The 18,792-nt window shown below is 45.3% G+C and overlaps 1 protein-coding gene across 2 annotated transcripts in view; it reads left to right on the forward strand.

The window, feature by feature from the left end:
• plxnb1b (plexin b1b) overlaps positions 1 to 18,792 on the forward strand; it is a 121,577-nt gene that overhangs the window by 89,896 nt on the left and 12,889 nt on the right. For both annotated transcript variants that reach the window (XM_068712666.1, XM_068712667.1), the window contains 20 exons: positions 547 to 679; positions 3,191 to 3,347; positions 5,357 to 5,465; positions 7,984 to 8,092; positions 9,309 to 10,274; positions 10,837 to 10,971; positions 11,156 to 11,278; positions 11,935 to 12,028; positions 12,147 to 12,313; positions 12,493 to 12,644; positions 13,359 to 13,464; positions 13,577 to 13,713; positions 13,994 to 14,170; positions 14,279 to 14,492; positions 14,583 to 14,825; positions 15,917 to 16,096; positions 16,251 to 16,399; positions 17,829 to 17,929; positions 18,293 to 18,510; positions 18,606 to 18,784. In XM_068712666.1, coding sequence (XP_068568767.1) covers positions 547 to 679; positions 3,191 to 3,347; positions 5,357 to 5,465; positions 7,984 to 8,092; positions 9,309 to 10,274; positions 10,837 to 10,971; positions 11,156 to 11,278; positions 11,935 to 12,028; positions 12,147 to 12,313; positions 12,493 to 12,644; positions 13,359 to 13,464; positions 13,577 to 13,713; positions 13,994 to 14,170; positions 14,279 to 14,492; positions 14,583 to 14,825; positions 15,917 to 16,096; positions 16,251 to 16,399; positions 17,829 to 17,929; positions 18,293 to 18,510; positions 18,606 to 18,784 — 3,849 coding nt within the window. The remainder of the gene's footprint in view (positions 1 to 546; positions 680 to 3,190; positions 3,348 to 5,356; positions 5,466 to 7,983; positions 8,093 to 9,308; positions 10,275 to 10,836; positions 10,972 to 11,155; positions 11,279 to 11,934; positions 12,029 to 12,146; positions 12,314 to 12,492; positions 12,645 to 13,358; positions 13,465 to 13,576; positions 13,714 to 13,993; positions 14,171 to 14,278; positions 14,493 to 14,582; positions 14,826 to 15,916; positions 16,097 to 16,250; positions 16,400 to 17,828; positions 17,930 to 18,292; positions 18,511 to 18,605; positions 18,785 to 18,792) is intronic.

Below are 18,792 nucleotides of genomic sequence, written 5' to 3' on the forward strand. Positions count from 1 at the left end.
CTGGCACTCTTGTTAGTTTTCAAAGTGTTTTTGCCAAGTCATGTTTGAGTGTGCTCCGGTGGGGTTGCGTTTGAGTCTGATGAAAGAAATCTTCCTCGCCGTCCCATCTGTGTCTCCTCCCCTCTCCTCACTGTTCTGCCTCACCACCCGGCCTCCCCCCTCCCTCTCACCTGGATGTTTTTCTCTCTGCTCCTCTCTTACCATCCTCACTCCTTCTGTCATGTTCTTCTTGCCTTCATAACAGTTTGTAAAGTTGCCTTGTTTGGAATCTGTTTCCCAGTTCAAGTACATTTTTTTAACTTGTCACACACTACTTACATTAGATAGTTTTAGAAGCAGAAACCAGACCCCTCTGCTAATCACAAAATAACATGGTAACAGTCCAGGAAGGAGTTATTGTGCAGTTTTACAATCACAGTATACACCGAAGATCATTTTCATGCTAGTGTACATGGCTGTTTTATAGAGTTTGAGAGACAGATGGTGGGCTGAACTTAAAATCACAACACACACAGTGACAATGTCCGCGCATGCTTTCCTTTGCAGGTGTGTGTTGCAGTCGGAGTGTTCTCGTGGGAAGCAGCCAGGTCAGTGGCTGTGGAGCTTCGACATGGAGCAGCAGTGTCTGGCCGTCCAGGACCTCAACCCCTCCAACGTCAGCAGGGAGGAGAGCAGGACGGTGAGTCTGCAGCACAGTGATACAAACCCGAGCAGCGACTGAGCAAAACAAAACTCCAGACTTACATCTGCCCGTCCGTGCACACCTCTGCAAAGGATCTAAGGGAGGATGAGCAAAAGCATCCTTTCTGGTTTCTGCTGATAAAACGTCCACCTCAAGCACCTACAGGGCTTTTTCCAAGAATATCTTGCAATACCCCCCCAATAATAACAGTCTCCTCACATACCAAAAGTCCATACGCCCACATATCACCTCGCCGTAAGTCATCCAAGAGTCCCTTATCAGCCGGAAGGGGTAGTGTGTGTGTGTGTGTGTGTGTGTGTGTGTGTGTGTGTGTGTGTGTGTGTGTGTGTGTGTGTGTGTGTGTGTGTGTGTGTGTGTGTGTGTGTGTGTGTGTGTGTGTGTGAGAGAGAGAAGATAGTGATCAGAGCCCTGTCATGTCCTGGTGCAGGAGAGAAGTTACAGTATCTGTCATCTGTGTAGAAGATGGTGCCTGTGGACAGCTGCAGAGGTAAAAACATTTGTACAATACACACACACACACACACACACACACACAGAGTGTTGCATCATGGGAGAGGACGACTCATGAACATTTATTCTTTTAAGTCTAAACACACTGGGTGGGTGTGAGGTAGACCAGTTGGGATCACATGCATATTTCCCTGGAACTGTAAATGTTAGAGATGCACTGATACAAGTACAAGTGCTAACGTGTAGAAAAGAGATTCAACACAAAACACACGCTAAGTGTGAAGTAGAGCGGATGAAGGGTTTTATGGACATGCACACACATACAGACAGATGGAGATTTCTTGCTGCTGCCGCAGCGCCAACTATTCGCCAAATAGCCCCATATTGTCATGGTCACTCGGACATAATTTCTACACACGTCCACCAAATGTGGTTACAATAGCACAAAGCCTTCAAAGCGTTCATAGCAAGACTGTATGGAGAATGAAAAACTTCTGCTGTTCTTTGTCTCATGAGATATCAGCTTGAGCTTTAGGAAATTGTTATGAACATTTCTCAATATTTCCTAAAATCTTATGGACCAAATCATGAATTAAAATCATATTAAATAGTAATTTTTATTCATTAAAAAAATCTGGTACTATGATTTGGGGAAAAATAGGATACTTTTAGAGTTAAGGTCCATAAATCAACACAAAGTGATCTGTGTCCTACAGTGGAAGCCACGCCCACCGGAGGGAAAAACAATAAGCGCTGATGCGCTGACAAAATGCTTGTTGCTAGCTAAAAACGGGAGATTTCTGCACGTCAAAGGACTTTTTTAGCACCCTATGTCTACCAGTCTTTCAATCTGAAGATCAGAGGTTCGATCCCCGGCAACTCCAGTCCATGTCGATACGCAAGAGACAACCCCTAACTGCTGTCAAAGGCTGCACCTGTGGTGTTTTAATGTGTATGAATGAATAGTCTTGATGGGCAGGTGGCCCCTTGCATAGTAGCCCCTCCCATCAGTGTATGTGTGGCTGTGATTGGGTGAATGAGATGTTGTGTAGAGCGCTTTGAGTTGTTGGAATATTAGAAAGGCATTATACAAAAACAAGTCCATTTAATGCTTTAGCTTAACTTACAAAAATATAGTTATCCTAAAAGTGATATTTGGACAGTATGTGTTTGCTGCACACTTAACGTTAGACATACTGAGTCAGGATCCACAGTTGTCCCATTGGTCCTGCTGATGCCTCACTTTAGTCCTCTTAAAGGCTCAGATCTTCTGTTCAGCAGCTAATAGAAACGTAGTTCCGGGTTCTTAAACTTGTTGGTGGTGCATCCCACCACACAGCGACTTTGTGACAAGGAGGCACCTTCACACAATGCAAAGTCAATGGAGAGTGATGAATTGTTTTCTCCTCCGGTGTGGGCGGGACTCGATTGCGCTCTATTCTCTCTGATTGACAGATGATATCTTGGAGCTGTAGACGCAAACACTACATGAATGAGGAGGGACGGTGGAGCCAAAATAACAATACGAGTATGGTAATAAATCAAGTATGATTCATGCTCCTGCAGCAAGGGAATCCATTTCAGTTTTCAAATCAAATGACTTCACATTGACGTTTACACATGAGCGGATCCGATTTCATCCGATGAATCGCTCACTCTGATCAGGACCTTCAGTGTCCTGTGTAACAGCACAGGTGTGGACTCAGTAATGCAGAGGTTTCTGTCCGATAACTATATCAATAACTAACAGTTTATGTTCCAGACAGGGAACCGAAGCTGTGACCTATACCAGCAGACTCCATCTGAAAAAAACAGCAATTTTATCTGGTGGAACACAGACATTGCTGATCTACTGCTGCCTTGATCGGTTGAGATGATGTTAGTGGCCACCTGAGCTCCATTTCTACACGTATAAATGTGGTTTAGATGTGGTTCTAAAACAAACATGGACCTGATGAGGGTTTTGAAGTCTCCCACATGTACAGTAGTGCTGTCTGAAGTGATCTAATAGGAGTTTGTTTTTTTGTCTTTCGTCAGGTGTCTCTGTCAGTCGCTGGACTTCCAGTGTTAGAGAAAGGCGAGTCCTACTCCTGCTTCTTCCAGAACAGCCACAGTCCTGCCGCTGTCACCGAAACCGGCGTCACCTGCCATTCTCCCGACACCAGCCGAGTACCTGCGGTGCCTCCGGGACAGGGTGAGTGCTCACCGGAGCTCACCTGAACGGTCTTTGTTTCTGGAAGAAAACCGATGAAGCTGAAGTTTAATTACCGGTTTGAACTTTTCAACTTTGCTACAGGAGGATTTGGCTGCATTCTGTTATGAGATTATTTTTGTGCGTGTTTTTCGTGCCCAGGCAGACCATACACGTATGCGGTTCAATCCCTGCGTCCATGAATGTAGGCTAACCCAATCCATTTCCCCTAAAGCCAGCTTACACAGCAGAGAGTAATCTGTATTTTAAATAAATGTATTTCATCGAGGGCTTCAATGCTCGATATGTGCTTTGGTTTTGCCTGGTTTGTGTGATTGTTTAGTGAGATGAGTGCAGAGTGCTGCTGCTGCTGTAATAAGTCAGCGGCAATGATAAAAGAAGATTTAAAGGGGCTTGTTAATAAAAACTGAAGCCTCTACAGAGGTCACCCTCACCAAAACATTCACATGATTTGTGTGTGTGTGTGTGTGTTTGTTGTGTGTGTGTGTGTGTGTGTGTGTGTGTGTGTGTGTGTGTGTGTGTGTGTGTGTGTCTCTCTCTCTTTCTCTCACTCACTCACTCACTCACTCACTCACACACACACACACACACACACACACACACACACACACACACACACACACACACACACACACACACACAGAGACTGGTTCCCATGCCTGCATTCCTGAAACTTGCAGCTTGTTTTAGTTCTCAGGGTGCGGGGCTCAGGAAGAATCAGCCCGGGGGGGTTTACTGAGATATGGACACACGGGCTGCATTTAAGGATCTATCTGTGGCTTACCTTAACTTAAAGAGGGTTAGTGCCAGTGCTTACTTTATAACAAAAAAGGGCAACTGTTGCTTTAAAGTTGGAGATCAGATTCTCACCTGACTGCTGCCTTTTTAACAAAGTTTCTCATTTGGACTGATGCAAAAACTCATTGTACCGTTTTTGTACCGTTGGCCGGATAAGATAACTCAATTAGATAAATGATATTGTCTGAATGTTATTTTCACAAATATATTATATTTTAAATAAAAATTAATAGATAAAATAAAACCATGCAGCCAAAACAATAAATAAAATGGACTCTTGGCTTAAAATGGTGGAAAAAGGCTGTTTATTCTGGCATAATTTTTTTATGTAAACACAATGGGCAATGTTGAGGTCTTCTCCATATATTGTATGATAAATGATCACAGTCACATGGATTGGAGGCGACCGGTACATTTTTTTATTTTACCCAAACTGTGTGTAGTAAACATAGTTTAACCGACTTCCTTCTTTCGACTTAACGTGAGCTCCGAGCATCAACGAAGACGAACAACCAAAAAAAACCTGTAAAGAATCAAAAGGACTAACCAGTAAAAAGCCATAAACCAATGTCCACAATGCAGAGGAGGGATTGTAATTATCTGTCAACTCATATCTCATATTCATGGACTACTGTATTGTCTTTTTACAAGTCCTGTAAAGACACAAGTCATTATTACAAGCATTATAAAGGTTGAATATCCCGTCAACTATTTGATTTGGCTGCAAAAAAATAGCACCTCCTGTTTCTAAAACATTTAAAACAAATTTGCCTCCTTAGTATAAACCCTAGACATGTAAATAGTGTTTTTGTCAGTGAACTGTTTGAGACAGTCAATAGATCGCTCGCCAAGTTACAAACATTCAGAGGTGCACGACCAAGCGCTGCGACCACTTGCGTAGTGACAGAAGGGAAGCCTCTGAGGCCTGTCCTGTCTCTGTCCTGTCTCTGTCCTGTCTCTGTCTGGGCTGAGGATGGAGGCTGCACATGGCTCTATTAGACCTCAGTGTACCAAACCTTCTCTCACAGAGTTTTGGGAAACATCGAACTCATCCCAGACTTTCCGAATCGGAGATGATCAGCCCTGGGAGAATATTGCCAGAGCCCCGTTCGCTCAGCGCTGTGCTCAGTGCAAACATGATGGGGTTTCCTCACGCTGTATCTCTCTCTCTCTCTGTGTTTTGTGCTCCTCAGACTTCGTCACAGTCACCCTGTCTCTTCGCTTTGGGGACATCACCGTCACAGCGAGGGACTTCACCTTCTACGACTGTACGGCGGTGAAGCAGCTGTCCGGCAGCGTGCCGTGAGTTAACCATGATTTATCTGCTCTCCTGTCTCCTCCCGCTCTGCTCATTGCAGACCTCGTAATCAAGTCTCTATCCGAGTCTGTTGGTCTGAATTTTGCAACCTGCTTAATCTTTGTCCCTCCATCAATTCACCTGTCTGTCTTTTGTCTGTTTGTCCATTACTTCTCACATGCTCTCCTGCTTGTAAAACAACTCATTTAATTCATCCAGACGTTCTTTCAGGTCATATCCTATTTTTATCCTTACCTTTTATTTATGAAGTTCTCTCACTGAAGTATTCTAAACCCTCGTATCTCCACAAACCTCAGGCTGATGAATGCCACGTCCGTGTGATCTGATCACTAGCTTAACCGATGCTACGTCAGGCTACCCGCTCCACTCTGTTTGTGGACACGTTTCATTTAGAGAAACATGACATCCTGCTGTCGAACATCAACAGACAACAACATAACAAATGCAGCAGTGTCAGAGGTTGTATACAATTAGAAACTCTGAATACTGCTGCAAACATCAGCAGCGTGTCATCGGAACAGCACCGCACTGACAGAAATACAGAACAATGATTTGACATCTTTTAAAAAGCAAAGTGACCCATAGATGGGATGAAGTCTAGCGGATATGACAGCTTATGGAGATGGACAGAATATTGTACGGGTGATGCTACGCTGTCAGATACAGCGCTGGATGTCATGTGGACAGAGACTTACATAAAGACCCTGAGGCAGCTGTTGGAGTGAGAGAATCTACATTTCCATGCCTGAAAGCAAGTAAAAAATGTTTATCATAAAGGTATTATTTCTCTATAGGGTCCTTTCCAGCATGTTGTCAGACACTTACAATAACAATCTGAGTGTGTCAGTGGCAACAACAAGCTCTTTTATTGGACCAACATTGACGGTGATGAGTTGCCCCGAGACATTACATTACAGTCCATTTAGTAGCTGCAGTCTGCAGCCTTCTCACTCAATACTGGACCGATCTAAAACATTGTTTCCTCATTAGTCACTTAGACACAAAAACATGGGATGGTGTGGTCCAGGTTGAAAAGTACAGAAGTTCCCCTTTAAGTCAAACAGGGTACCGTATTTTCCGCACTATAAGGCGCACTTAAAAGCCTTTAATTTTCTCAAAAAACGACAGTGCGCCTTGTAATCCGGAGCGCCTTATATATGGATCAATTTGTTAATTGGTTGATCCATACTGGTTGTACACGGCGCTCTGTCAAAATGTTTCAGTACGACTGGTAAACTACAAAGCTGCACCGCTTGCAGCATTACGGCTACCGTAGTCAGGGGCGTCGCCGAAGTAATAGCGGTAAACACCGCTCGAGAGTTACTATATTGTGAATGCACTAACGTTTGATTTAGTGGTATCAGACTGTTTCTTTTACGTGTTTACTGAATCAGGGAAAAGTTCCCCTCTACGTTTAAGTTACCGTATTGTGAATGAAATCAAAAATCAATAAAGTTTGACTGAATGATTTATCTGACTGTTTTGTTGACATTCCCTTTAGCACAGCTCCATCTAGTGGATGCATAACGCAACCCCAGTCAAACGTTTGACTGTAGTAGCTTCTATTCTATGCGCCTTATAATCCGGTGCGCCCTCTATATAAAAACAGTTCTAAAATAGGCCATACATTGAAGGTGCGCCTTATAATCCGGTGCGCCTTATAGTGCGGAAAATACGGTACTTGTCCGTTGGGAAGACGGGCAGACTGCTGTATCTGTATGTGGTTCACAGGTCTGGACCGCTCCAGGATTTCCTTCATCCCTAAGAGAAAAGTCTTAGTGCAAGAAAATTGGTGAATCCCATAAATTCTCTTGTACAAATGTGTTCCTGCATGAAGTCATTGATTATTCATCTTTTCTTTCTTCTTAAGCTACTTTCAGTAGGCTCAAAAAACAAATATCCCAAATAGCTGTGTAGTCATGAATTACAGCCACGTCATTCTATCAGTACTGTGTTTACAACCCAGTTCACAGTGAACTGAGTGCTCTGCTGGTGAGGACAACTCCCAATATACTCCCAGTAACAGAAAGGGAAGAAAGCTGCTCTATTTTGATGACTTGAAGAAGAAGTTAGTGATGAGCCCTGATCAAAGTGAACATCACTGTGTTTAGTGTCCTTCCTGACCTCCTCTGTGTTTCCACACATGCTCTCTCTCTCTCTCTCTCTCTCTCTCTCTCTCTCTCTCTCTCTCTCTCTCTCTCTCTCTCTCTCTCTCTCTCTCTCTCTCTCTCTCTCTCTCTCTCTCTCTTTTTTTTTTTTTTTTTTTTCTTTTTTTTTACCACTGGGGCCACATCGGCAGCAATTGGATTACTGTGTGTGGTACACGCTACAATAGCTGTATCTCTCTTTGTCCTGCAATACTTCTAATATACCTCTCTCCACCTTTCTCTTCATCTCTTCATACCTTTACTTCTTTTTTTGTCGCCTCTCTGTAACGTCTTTCCACTCCAGGCCGCTCTCTTTGTGTCTCTGATCTGTACACCCTGTCGTTTCTGCGTGCAGTTGCCGCGGTTGCGTTCTGAGCCAATGGGGCTGCAACTGGTGTGTTCACCAGCACCTGTGCACCCACAAGCCCACCTGTGAGGAGGGGGTGATCATCTACAACCAACATGTAAGTTACACAGAATGCACAGCACCCACGGAAGACGCAAGTCCTTTCTGTGTGACTTTCGTCACCCGATCACGTCAGGACGTATAACTGTGAAGTCTGTACGCTTCCAGATCGATGTTGCCAGTTTTCTTTTTTTTTTACCAAAATGTTTTGTTTTGTTTGTTCTGTTTGTCTCTGCCCTATGTAAAGCGTCTTTGGGTGCTTATAAAAGCGCTATATAAAATTAAAGTATTATTATTATAATAACACATGCCGGGGGGTCAATTTATCAACCGTTAACCTTAGGTCTCCTTCATCTTCCCCCAACACGAGAGTAAAAGAAAAGAGAGGAGGAAAACCAAGTCTGTCTGAGTCCTGTTAAGTTCCTGCTTCAAAATAAAATCTTTTAGGTAACAAAATAACAAGGGACTTTTATTGTTTCCCACTTAGCGGCTATTCTTCAATAAAACAGTTCTACTAATACTGCAGGGAGGAAGAGTAAGCAGCAAATAGAACAGAGGACTTTTATTGTGAAGAATTTACAGGAAATGATGTGCTCATCCAATGTTTCACAGCCACTCCTTTGACCAGGAAATCTATCCGATCACTATCTGATCAGGCAGGTCGCATTCAAGTGTCAAGTTTGGACACACACATGGACACACTGAGATCTGATCTGGTGAATCTGATCACAAGTCACATTGAAAAGAAAAGTGCATCTACGGCCTAAAATACACACAATGGCTGGACTGTGTTCCACGCATCACCTCCACACACACCGTGCCTTTCAGGAAAACATCAATTATATCTTTAATACACATTCTCTCCTCTTTATTCAGCTGCTGCACAAGACAGTCACTCATTTAAGTTCTGAGATAAAACGGGTTCAGTCATGATGCTTTCTCAAAATAAAAGCACTAGAATGTGTTGGTGGGTTTGCACTGACTACTTGAACGTGGTAAGTAAATTAATGGTTTTCCTATTTAGATAGAATGTATTTTTGGATACATTCATCAGTGCCCATACATGTGTAGTTGTGCCTCATATGCCAAAACAAACATTTACTTGTAACAGAAGTCATTGCTGTGTCATAAGCAGCAGTAACAGTAGGTCATGTTTAACATCACATTCAAGTTCAGTTATTGGTTTTTCCATTTCGTCTTGTCCATTAGTGTCTTGTTTTTTTATTTCGGTCTCACCCTATCCTCATGTCCTCCCCTCCTCGTCCCTCCCCCAGTTTAAACTCCCCACCTCGGCTCCTCCCACAATCAAACCCATTAAAGTCATCACAACAGCCGCTACCACAACGGCTGCCCTGACAACCACCACGACAACTCCCACAACTACTATCGCCGCAACAACTATCGCTACAACAACAACCTCTGCAGCCCCCGTCACTGTGGCAACCACTCAGGAGCCAACCACCTCTCCTGCACCCACTACTCTGCCCGCGACCACCACCAACCCTGAGCCAACAACCCCACCCATCACCCTGCCCCCTCAGCCTGCCAGCACCCTATCATTCACCGCACCCACTCCAACTCCGCCCCCAAAGGTCACCACCGGCAAGGAGGAGGAGACTGAAGCAGGAGAGCTTTTTGTCGACACAGACGGTGCCGCCGCCACGCCCACTGTCGTCATGGTAGCCACAGAGTTGGTGCCAGTCACCGTTGCTGATGGTCTAAGTGGAGATCTGGACCCCGTGGTGCCTTTGATCACCCCACCCCACGAACTGGATTCCTCCCCCCTGGAGGTGGTGACTGAGGCCCCTCCGAGCGACATCCAGGAAGCTGAGGGCGCTTTGAGCCTGGTGGAGCCTCCCACCCCGGCCTCATCCGGCTTCCCCCTGCCGCCGCCGTTCCCCTTGGGTGAACCTGGCGACTCCGAGCACCACCTCTACCTGGACCTGACCCAGACTCCCACCCTGATGCCCACACAAGACTCCCCGACTGAGGCAGGAATTCCGGGAACCAACCCTGAGGTGCTCCTCTGGCCAAAAGAAGAAGAAGAAGAAGGAGAAGGAGAAGAAGACGTCCACGCCGAGAGCGCCGTCCAGTCAGAAAGCAACACAGCCACATTTTCCGCTGCCACCGTGTTGTCAGGTGATGGTGAGGTCGACCACGCCCCCCCATCCTACCCCCACCTGCTGGATACTGACTCAGAGCTGGACTACCAGTATGATCCAGCTGACGCCTTTCTCCCGGTGAGTTCAGCCGCCCTCCTCCTCCTCCTCCTCCTTCTTCTTCTTCTTCTTCTTCTTCTTCTTCGCAAAGCTTCAGCAGCCTCCCAGCGCTCCCAGCTCCTCACTAGACTCTGTACTCCTGCCCTTGGTTCTCTGCTCCTCCTCTACTGTGTGACACCTGCATTCTTTTTGTTGTTTTGCTTTTGCTCCCAAGAAAAACAGCCAGCTGCTGTTTTTTGATTTTTCACATTTACATTTAATCTGCATTACTTTTAAAAACTCACTTTGGAGGTTTTCTGCTGTGTGTTTGCAGTGAACGATGACGGTTACATTCACTTTGGCACGCAGCTGTGCACACCTGAATTGTCTCATTTTTCCACAAGTAAACTCATGCCGCATTTGAAAGATGCTATAATCACTTCAATAAATGACACATTCATGTAAACAATAAGTAGTTAGTTTGATCTGCAGCATCAACGTGCCACCTCACTGGATCAGAGGAAATAGTGTGGGTGCATGTGATAGAACTAGAGAGTGAGGAGGGCGGGGGGCTTGTGTGTTTATACTTTGCCTGTGTTTATAGGGGGACGAGGGCTCCTATGTCAGCTGGGGTTCTTCAGCTTGTCCCTGCGTGGAGAAGGTCCAGGGTTCATCACTGCTCCCTGTCAGAGTGGAGAGGAAGATCACCTTACTGGCTCACAACCTGCACCTCTACCAGGTACACCACACACACACACACACACACACACACACACACACACACACACACACACACACACACACACACACACACACACACACACACACACACACACACATTCACAGCCTCAACACATGTCAAGGATGATTCTATCTGCCTGGCTGGTGATCCCTGCGCAAAACACAAGTCTTTGTGTGTTCAGGATACGGAGCTGGACTATGAGTGTGTGCTGGTCATCGAGGGGCAGACGGTGGTGGTGGACGCATACGTGGAGACTGATGACATGAATCCATCAAACTTCGACATCACCTGTCAACTACACCAGGTCTGTAAATGTGCACACACACACGCACAAACACACAATGTCTGTCTTGGTTGATTTACTAGTGGGAACAGCAAATGGTGGTGTAATACTACAGTTCCCAGAATACTGCAGGCAGCAAAATAAACTATTGTTGTTTTAATTAAGAAGTCAGTCAATCATTTTTTTCCATCATTCTATGAGCAACTATGATCTGATTTAGTCTTCAGACGGCAAAAATGAAAGTAGCTGGTTACCTGCTCTACAGCTCTTCATCTAGCAGCTAACTGTGACTGCTCCTGACTGTCCCATTAAAATGCAGAAAATTACCGTTTTGGATGAGGCTACCTTATAATAAAAGTAAACTTGTGTTTTACCATGTAAATGCTTTTAATGACAAGCTGCAGTAGTGGGAAATGTCACCCAGTTCATAATACTGCAAAATATATAGATATTGCAACACCAGATGTTGTTTTACACAGAACCATTTGAGAAGCCGTTATTGGAAACAGTTCTTCTGGAAAAGGGCAGGCACTTTCAAAAAATATTTGGCAGGTGATTGGATGAACCATCTGTCAATCAAACTCTTCTAGAAAAGTCTGAGGTCTTGAGGTCAGACATTGACATCCAATGGTCGAGGTACGTTTTTTTTTTTTTAAATGAAACCATCTTTTGTCCAGTACACATATTTTGCTCCGGTGGAGGAATACAATGCCATGGTGTATGTGAAGAGGAGGGACACCTTCCATGTGGACAGCTCTGCTGATCTATACGGTGAGAACCAGTTTTGTTTTTTATGCGCTCAACATACGGGAGTCTTCTCTCCAAACACACTTAATATCAACACTCTTGCACACTGACTGATGCTCCTGTATGTCTGCTCTGCCCTCAGTGACTCTGTATAACTGCGCTGTGGGCCGCTCTGACTGCAGCCGCTGCCACACAGCCGACCACAAGTACGGTTGTGTGTGGTGTGGCGGCGCTCAGGCCAGCTGCTTGTATTCTGACTCCTGTAGCGAACCCGTACAGAAGACATGCCCCGCCCCTGTCATCCACTCCGTGAGTACTGACCTTTGACCTCTTTGCTCTTTATCTTCGTTCAATATTTGAGGTACTCACGATATATCTTATTTAAAAGAGGTCTTGAAGAAATACATTGGCACTTGTTACAAGGGAGAGATACCCAACCCATCCAGAAAGTTTCTAATTAAATGATGCTTCCCCCTGACTTCCCTCAGATTGAGCCACTCTCTGGCCTGTTGGAAGGCGGTACCATGGTGACCATCTCAGGCTCCAACCTGGGCCAGAAGGCTGAGGACATCCTCCACTCTGTGTCAGTGGCCGGGATTCCCTGCACTGTTATGCCCAGCCTCTACGAGGTTTCCTCCAGGTACAGACCGACTGAGCATAGAAGAGATGTGTATTGAGCATAGACTACAAAACATACTCAAAGGCATTTGGGTTTGTTGTTGTCTTTTTGTCTTCAAAGGCCATGTGAAAAAGTAAAACAAATAAAGATAAGACAAAAATACTGCTAGAAAGAAGAGCTGCAACGATTTGTTGATCCACAAAAAATGATGTAACAGGATTTAGTGACACATAAACTACAGAATTGGTTTTCAAAAAGCAACTAACCGAGAGAGACTTAGATCATATTTCATATATTCTATAAATTCTGGCAACTAAACACCTGATCGTAAGGTCAAAATGTGAATTTGTCCAACACTTATTTTTCATGACCAAATACCGACATACTAATGGAATTCCCATCAGCCTCAGCTGTACTTTGTGTTGACTGATTATTAACAAATTATAGCATGTTAACATGTTGTTTACCTAAACTATTTACACTTCTGGCAATGTGTACATTTGATTTTTGCAACTTATTGATAATCTTTATAGTTTTTATTTTGTTTTATTTGTTCTACGTTCTACTGCAACTGATGCATGACAGTTTCCCTCTGGATAATTAAAGTATCTTATTTTAAAAAAAAAGTAATGATATGGGTCCTCACTAAAGTGTCATTCCCTTATCAGCTTAACTAAACATTTCCAGGATGCATCTCTGACTCTGTTTTATTAAGAACAATTGTCTGTCTTCCAGGATTGTATGCAGAACCAAAGCCAGTGGAGGAGAGAAGGTGGGCTACATGTCTGTAAAAGTGAGCGGAGGAGAGTTTGGTCTGTCCAGCCAGACATTCAGCTACCAGGTACTTTAGATTACGTTTAGTTATGGTAGAATACTGTACGTAAGGTTTTATTAACCAGTTGTGTTGTTGAATTATAGAATAGCTAAAGCATACGTCCTCTCCTCCGTCTCAGGACCCATTTGTGATGGGGGTGTCTCCTGAAAGGGGGCCCAAAGCTGGAGGGACGTCCCTGACGATCATCGGACGAAACCTGCTGACAGGACGTTCCTCTGACCTCGGCATCACTGTGGGAGGGGTGCCCTGTAACATGTAAGTTTCTCTCTCTCTCTCTCTCTCTCTCTCTCTCTCTCTCTCTCTCTCTCTCTCTCTCTCTCTCTCTCTCTCTCTCTCTCACAGGTCCACATTATTTAATGGAATGATGGTCTTGTTGATTCGAAGTTGGCTTTAATGTAGAAGCTGCTACTTCTGCTATTTCTCTGCGTCACCATGAAGACTTCTTCACTCAGTGTAACCTTTAACCTCCTTGTGCCAGAGGAGGGGGGGGGGGTCACTGAAGAATCCCATCATTTCCGAATGTGTCTCTCCTCAGTGTGTCAGAGGTGCAGAGCTCCAGTGTTCAGTGTGTGACAGGAAGCAGTAATAAGACCGGAGACCAGCGGGTCACCCTACATTACGGCAGCAGCCAGCGCCACCTCCACACCTCAGCCTACCGCTACACTCACAACCCCAACATCACCCACGCCACGCCGGCAAAGAGCTTCCTGGAGTGAGTCCGACCTCCATCTCCCAAACCTTCGCCGCTCGTTCCTCTACTTAGAAAGTTGTTGGGGGGCCAAAAGTGCCGTGGAATTTACGAATGCTCTGTCTGTTTTAGCGGTGGTCGGCTGATCTTCGTGTCGGGACACGACCTGGACGTGGTGCAGGAGCCCCGGATGGTGGTGACCGCCTCTCCCTTTGGGTCCGTCAGCCAGAATAAAAGGAGGAAGCGGAGGAGGAGGAAGAGGAGTGTGAAGAGGACTCTGGGGAGGCCAGCAAGGATGGTCCCTGAACCTATCTGTCCCAGAGATCCACTCTGCTCCGCCAAACAGGTCTGTGTGCGCGTTGCGTTATTTTCTGAAATAAAAATGAGTTTCTTTCTCTACTAAAAGACTTTTTCTGCTCCCTCCCTGTCCCACCAGTTCACGGAGCGCTGTGAGGTGAACTCCTCCACCTTGATCCTGTGCCGCTCTCCTATGGTGGACTCCTCCTTCTGGGGGTCAAAGGTCACCACGGAGTTCCTGCTGGACAACCTGCGCTTCGACTTCAGTAGTCTGAACTCGCAGACCTTCAGCTACGAGGCCAACCCCGTCCTGCGGCCCCTGAACCAGCAGGACCCTCTGAAAGCCTACCGCTACAACCCAGGCAGCTTCATCCAGCTGGAGGTCAGAGGAGAGGCGGTGATAGGCAGTAGCTCTGGGACTAGTGGTCTTATAAGGAGTGGGAGTAGTGGTCTTATAAAGAGTGGGAGTAGTGGTCTTGTTTTAGGTCGTATTATTGTTGGTGCTGCTGTCGCAAAGACAACCTTTGGTTTTCTTCAGAGCCTAGCAACTACCGACAACACAGTTGGCAGCATGGCTACCGCTAGCAGCCTGGCTACAGCCCAGAGCAAGAGACAACCGTTAGAATCCTAATTTGTACTAGAAACCCAGATCCCAGAAGTAGGTTTTGAGCCTCGGAGCCTTCATATTATGTTATTACCTTGATGTGTAATTGAACACCTGTCCTCGTCCTCTGTGCTGTCAATGGAGCCTTCAGGCAAACAATAGAGGCAGATGGAACGACATTTCACTTATAGGGAACCGATCTAGACCCAGATGGTGTCCTTATGCTACATTACACTGTGCAATCACCATTTACTTCATAATAATGCGTTAAACTAATTAACATGTCTACATTTAACTCATTAACACGGATATTATCATGGTGATGTTATCATGAAAGTCCAGCTGAGGCTGCTGGGTGTTGTGGTGTAAGAAGTGTCCAGTCATGGACTTGTCATGTCTACATTTATATATGGCACAAACTCATCGCAGATTCATCCCCTGGTGACCATGAGTGTTTGTTTGCACCACATTTCATTTCTAGTAAGATATAAAGTGTTTGACATCAGACTGAATGACAAGAGTGACAAAATCGTCTGAAAAAAGCAGAAAAGTGTTAACATAGCCTTGTGCAAGCGCTTGAATCCAGTGCTGGTTTATCATGGCCTACTGACTACAGTCTGAGTGTCAGCTGTGGTGTTTGTCAGTGCGGTATGACAGAAAAGTAGCGTATTGTAGTAAATCGAACTTTTATAAAAACAGTCGTCACAGAGAAAGATGTCAGTAAACAACTGAATCCATATTGTCTACTTTTAAATCTAACAATAAATTTAAAAAAATATATTCTAAAAGGTTTTTCACTATTTTTTTTTACCTTCTGAAAAATTGAAAGTCAAAGATAAATCAGAAGTTGTGTCTCCGTGTGCTCTCAGGGGGAAAACCTGGACCTGGCCATCACTAAGGACGAGGTGGTGGTGTTGGTGGGGGAGGGTGTGTGCGCCGTTAAGACTCTGACCAAAAACCATCTGTACTGCGAGCCGCCGCCTCAGCAGCCGGCACCAGGACCCAACAGCAAGAGGCGCGAGGGCTCTGACAACCTGCCTGAATTCACAGTGAGTCTGTACTATAAACTTTAGAAAAATCTTTACGTCTTCTTGAACATGAGACACGTCAAGGACTCTGTGAAGACACTGCTGTGTGTGTGTGTGTGTGTGTGTGTGTGTGTGTGTGTGTGTGTGTGTGTGTGTGTGTGTGTGTGTTTTTCAGGTCCAAATGGGCAACCTGAACTTCTCCCTGGGTAAAGTTCAGTATGACAACCTCAGCCTGTCCACCTTCCCCCTGGAGGCTCAGATTGGAGTTGGGGTCGGGGCGTCTATAGTAGCCCTCATCGTCCTTATCATCGTGCTCATTTACAGGTCGGTGTGTGGACCGTGTGATTCTGTGTGTGTTCACTGTCTAGCTGAGTGTAGACAAAGAAGAGTGACACATAATCTGATATATTTATAAGTCAGTTAACCTGTTAGTGATCCGACAGCCCGCTCAGAGTTAAGATACTGGTGTCATATGAAACAACCTGATGAATTCACTGGTCCAACAATGTCATACTGGTGGTCGGGAAGAGGGCTAAGTATTACTCCACATTTTGGTTAAGAACTGGCATTGCCGTATTCACACACCTCTCACCTCAAGATGTGAGAATGAAAATGAGTTTTATGGTTCTCCCCTTTACAGACACGCCCACTTTAGGATCATCACATGCAGTTTTTCTGCATGCAGTATAACTGTTATTTCTGCCCTTTTTAAAAATGGTGTATTTGAATATTTCTTTTATACTGGGGTCCCTCAACAGTCTTTAAATTGAGCTTGACTGGACAGCTGAGCCTCTTGTGGATCCAATGAGCTCAGTTGTATTCATGTGTGATGAAGTCCTTTCATTGTAGTGAGACTACTTTGTGAAACTTGACATCTCTGTATAAAATGACCTGTTGAGACCTCCAGGATAAGCACAGCCTCATGAAATTTTACAACCACAATCTACAGACTCAGATCATTCAGAAGCTTCATTGACAATAAGGGGTTTCTGAGCAGGTTCCACACCAGAAGTGTCTCCAGAAGTCAAAAGTCTCCAAATCACAGCATGAGTTTTTCTGTTGTGTTCCACAAGGTCTTGGTGTCTTAATGTGGTATTTTGGACTTTCTTTCATAATTTTTTGTCAGTTCTCGAGCAGTTGAAATTTGTTAAATTTAGCTCCAAATCTGTGTAACAAATGATATCAACCCGAACAGTTTGACACAGTGCTAATTGCTAATAGCTAAAGAGCAATGTTTTGATGATATTGAGAACTAATTAGGGCTTGTTACTAAACGTCATCAATAGTTACCGACTACATTTTTATTTCAAGCCCCTATCAGACGCTCACCTCATTACATAAATGTGACGGCAATTAAACATTCAGTTTAACATAAAAGTGAAACAAGTCCTACTGGGTCGGACCTCATCGCCACGTTTCCATAAAACTCAACAAGTCTGAACAGAATGCTGTCTGTCAGGTTCTTTAATGCATAAAAACATTATACTTGCTGTTTACATCCCCCAGAGCATTATGGGAACAGTAGGATCAGGGTAGTCACCTTAGAGTGTTACCTAATCAGGCAGTGTTTCCAAGGTGATTAACCCTGATCCTTGCTGGTGGGGGTTTGTTGGCTCAAATGACTTGAGTCAACCTTTTTCACAATCTCACTGGATTCCCACTAATCCAGTGTGGAACTGGTATTACTTATCCTCTTTTCTCTATCCCCGCCTGACCCTCTGCTCCTGTCTCTGTTGCGCCCCCCCCATGTTAGGAGAAAGAGTAAGCAGGCTCTGAGAGACTACAAGAAGGTCCAGATCCAGCTGGAGAACCTGGAAACCAGCGTGAGAGACCGCTGCAAGAAAGAGTTCACAGGTAAAAGAGAGCAGTTACAAAGGAGAGTGCAGGAAAGAGAGGAAGGAGGTTTGGAGAGGAGGGCCAGAGACATAAGAACGAGAAAAGTTTGTTTTAGTTCGCGGAGGCCAACAGATCCACTTTGTTTTTGCACTAGCCACACTGCGATTATCCCATTACATCACGCCCCCTGGATGAAATGTTCCTCTCATCCCACACGGCTGCTGCAGAGGAGTTTAATTTTAGCCAGCCAGTGTCAATATTTGCCAGCTCCGACCTCTCAACACAGTTCCCAGCACAGATTTTGAATATAACATGGAGTCGAGGCTGAAGGCAAAAGGGCTTGTAGAGACACCTCCTGATCTTTCACCCCTCCTCACTCAGATCTGATGACGGAGATGATGGACATGTCCAGTGACCTGGTGGGCTCTGGCATCCCCTTCCTTGACTACCGGAGGTACGCCGAGCGCATCTTCTTCCCTGGCCACCGGGAGTCTCCGCTGAGGCGAGACCTGGACGTCCAGGAGTGTCGGAGGCAGACGGTGGAGCAGGGCCTGGTGCAGCTGTCCAACCTGCTCAACAGTAAACTCTTCCTCACCAAGGTAGTCGCCGCTGCCACCGACAGCATCATGAGACTTTAAGACGACGCCTACGTTTTGAACACGGGAATAATCTGCCGCTCTTCTCTTGCTCTCAGTTCATTCACACTCTGGAGAGCCAGCGGACCTTCTCTCCCAGAGACAGGGCCTACGTGGCCTCCCTGCTGACGGTGTCGCTGCACGGTAAACTGGAGTACTTCACCGACATCCTCAAGACCCTCCTCAACGACCTGGTGGAGCAGTACGTGGCCAAGAACCCCAAACTGATGCTGCGACGGTAAGAAG

The sequence above is a fragment of the Cebidichthys violaceus genome, unplaced genomic scaffold (genome assembly GCF_023349555.1).
Source record: "Cebidichthys violaceus isolate CVI_PGR_0920_01 unplaced genomic scaffold, fCebVio1.0.p SCAF_17, whole genome shotgun sequence".
In the NCBI taxonomy this organism is placed as follows: domain Eukaryota; kingdom Metazoa; phylum Chordata; class Actinopteri; order Perciformes; family Stichaeidae; genus Cebidichthys; species Cebidichthys violaceus.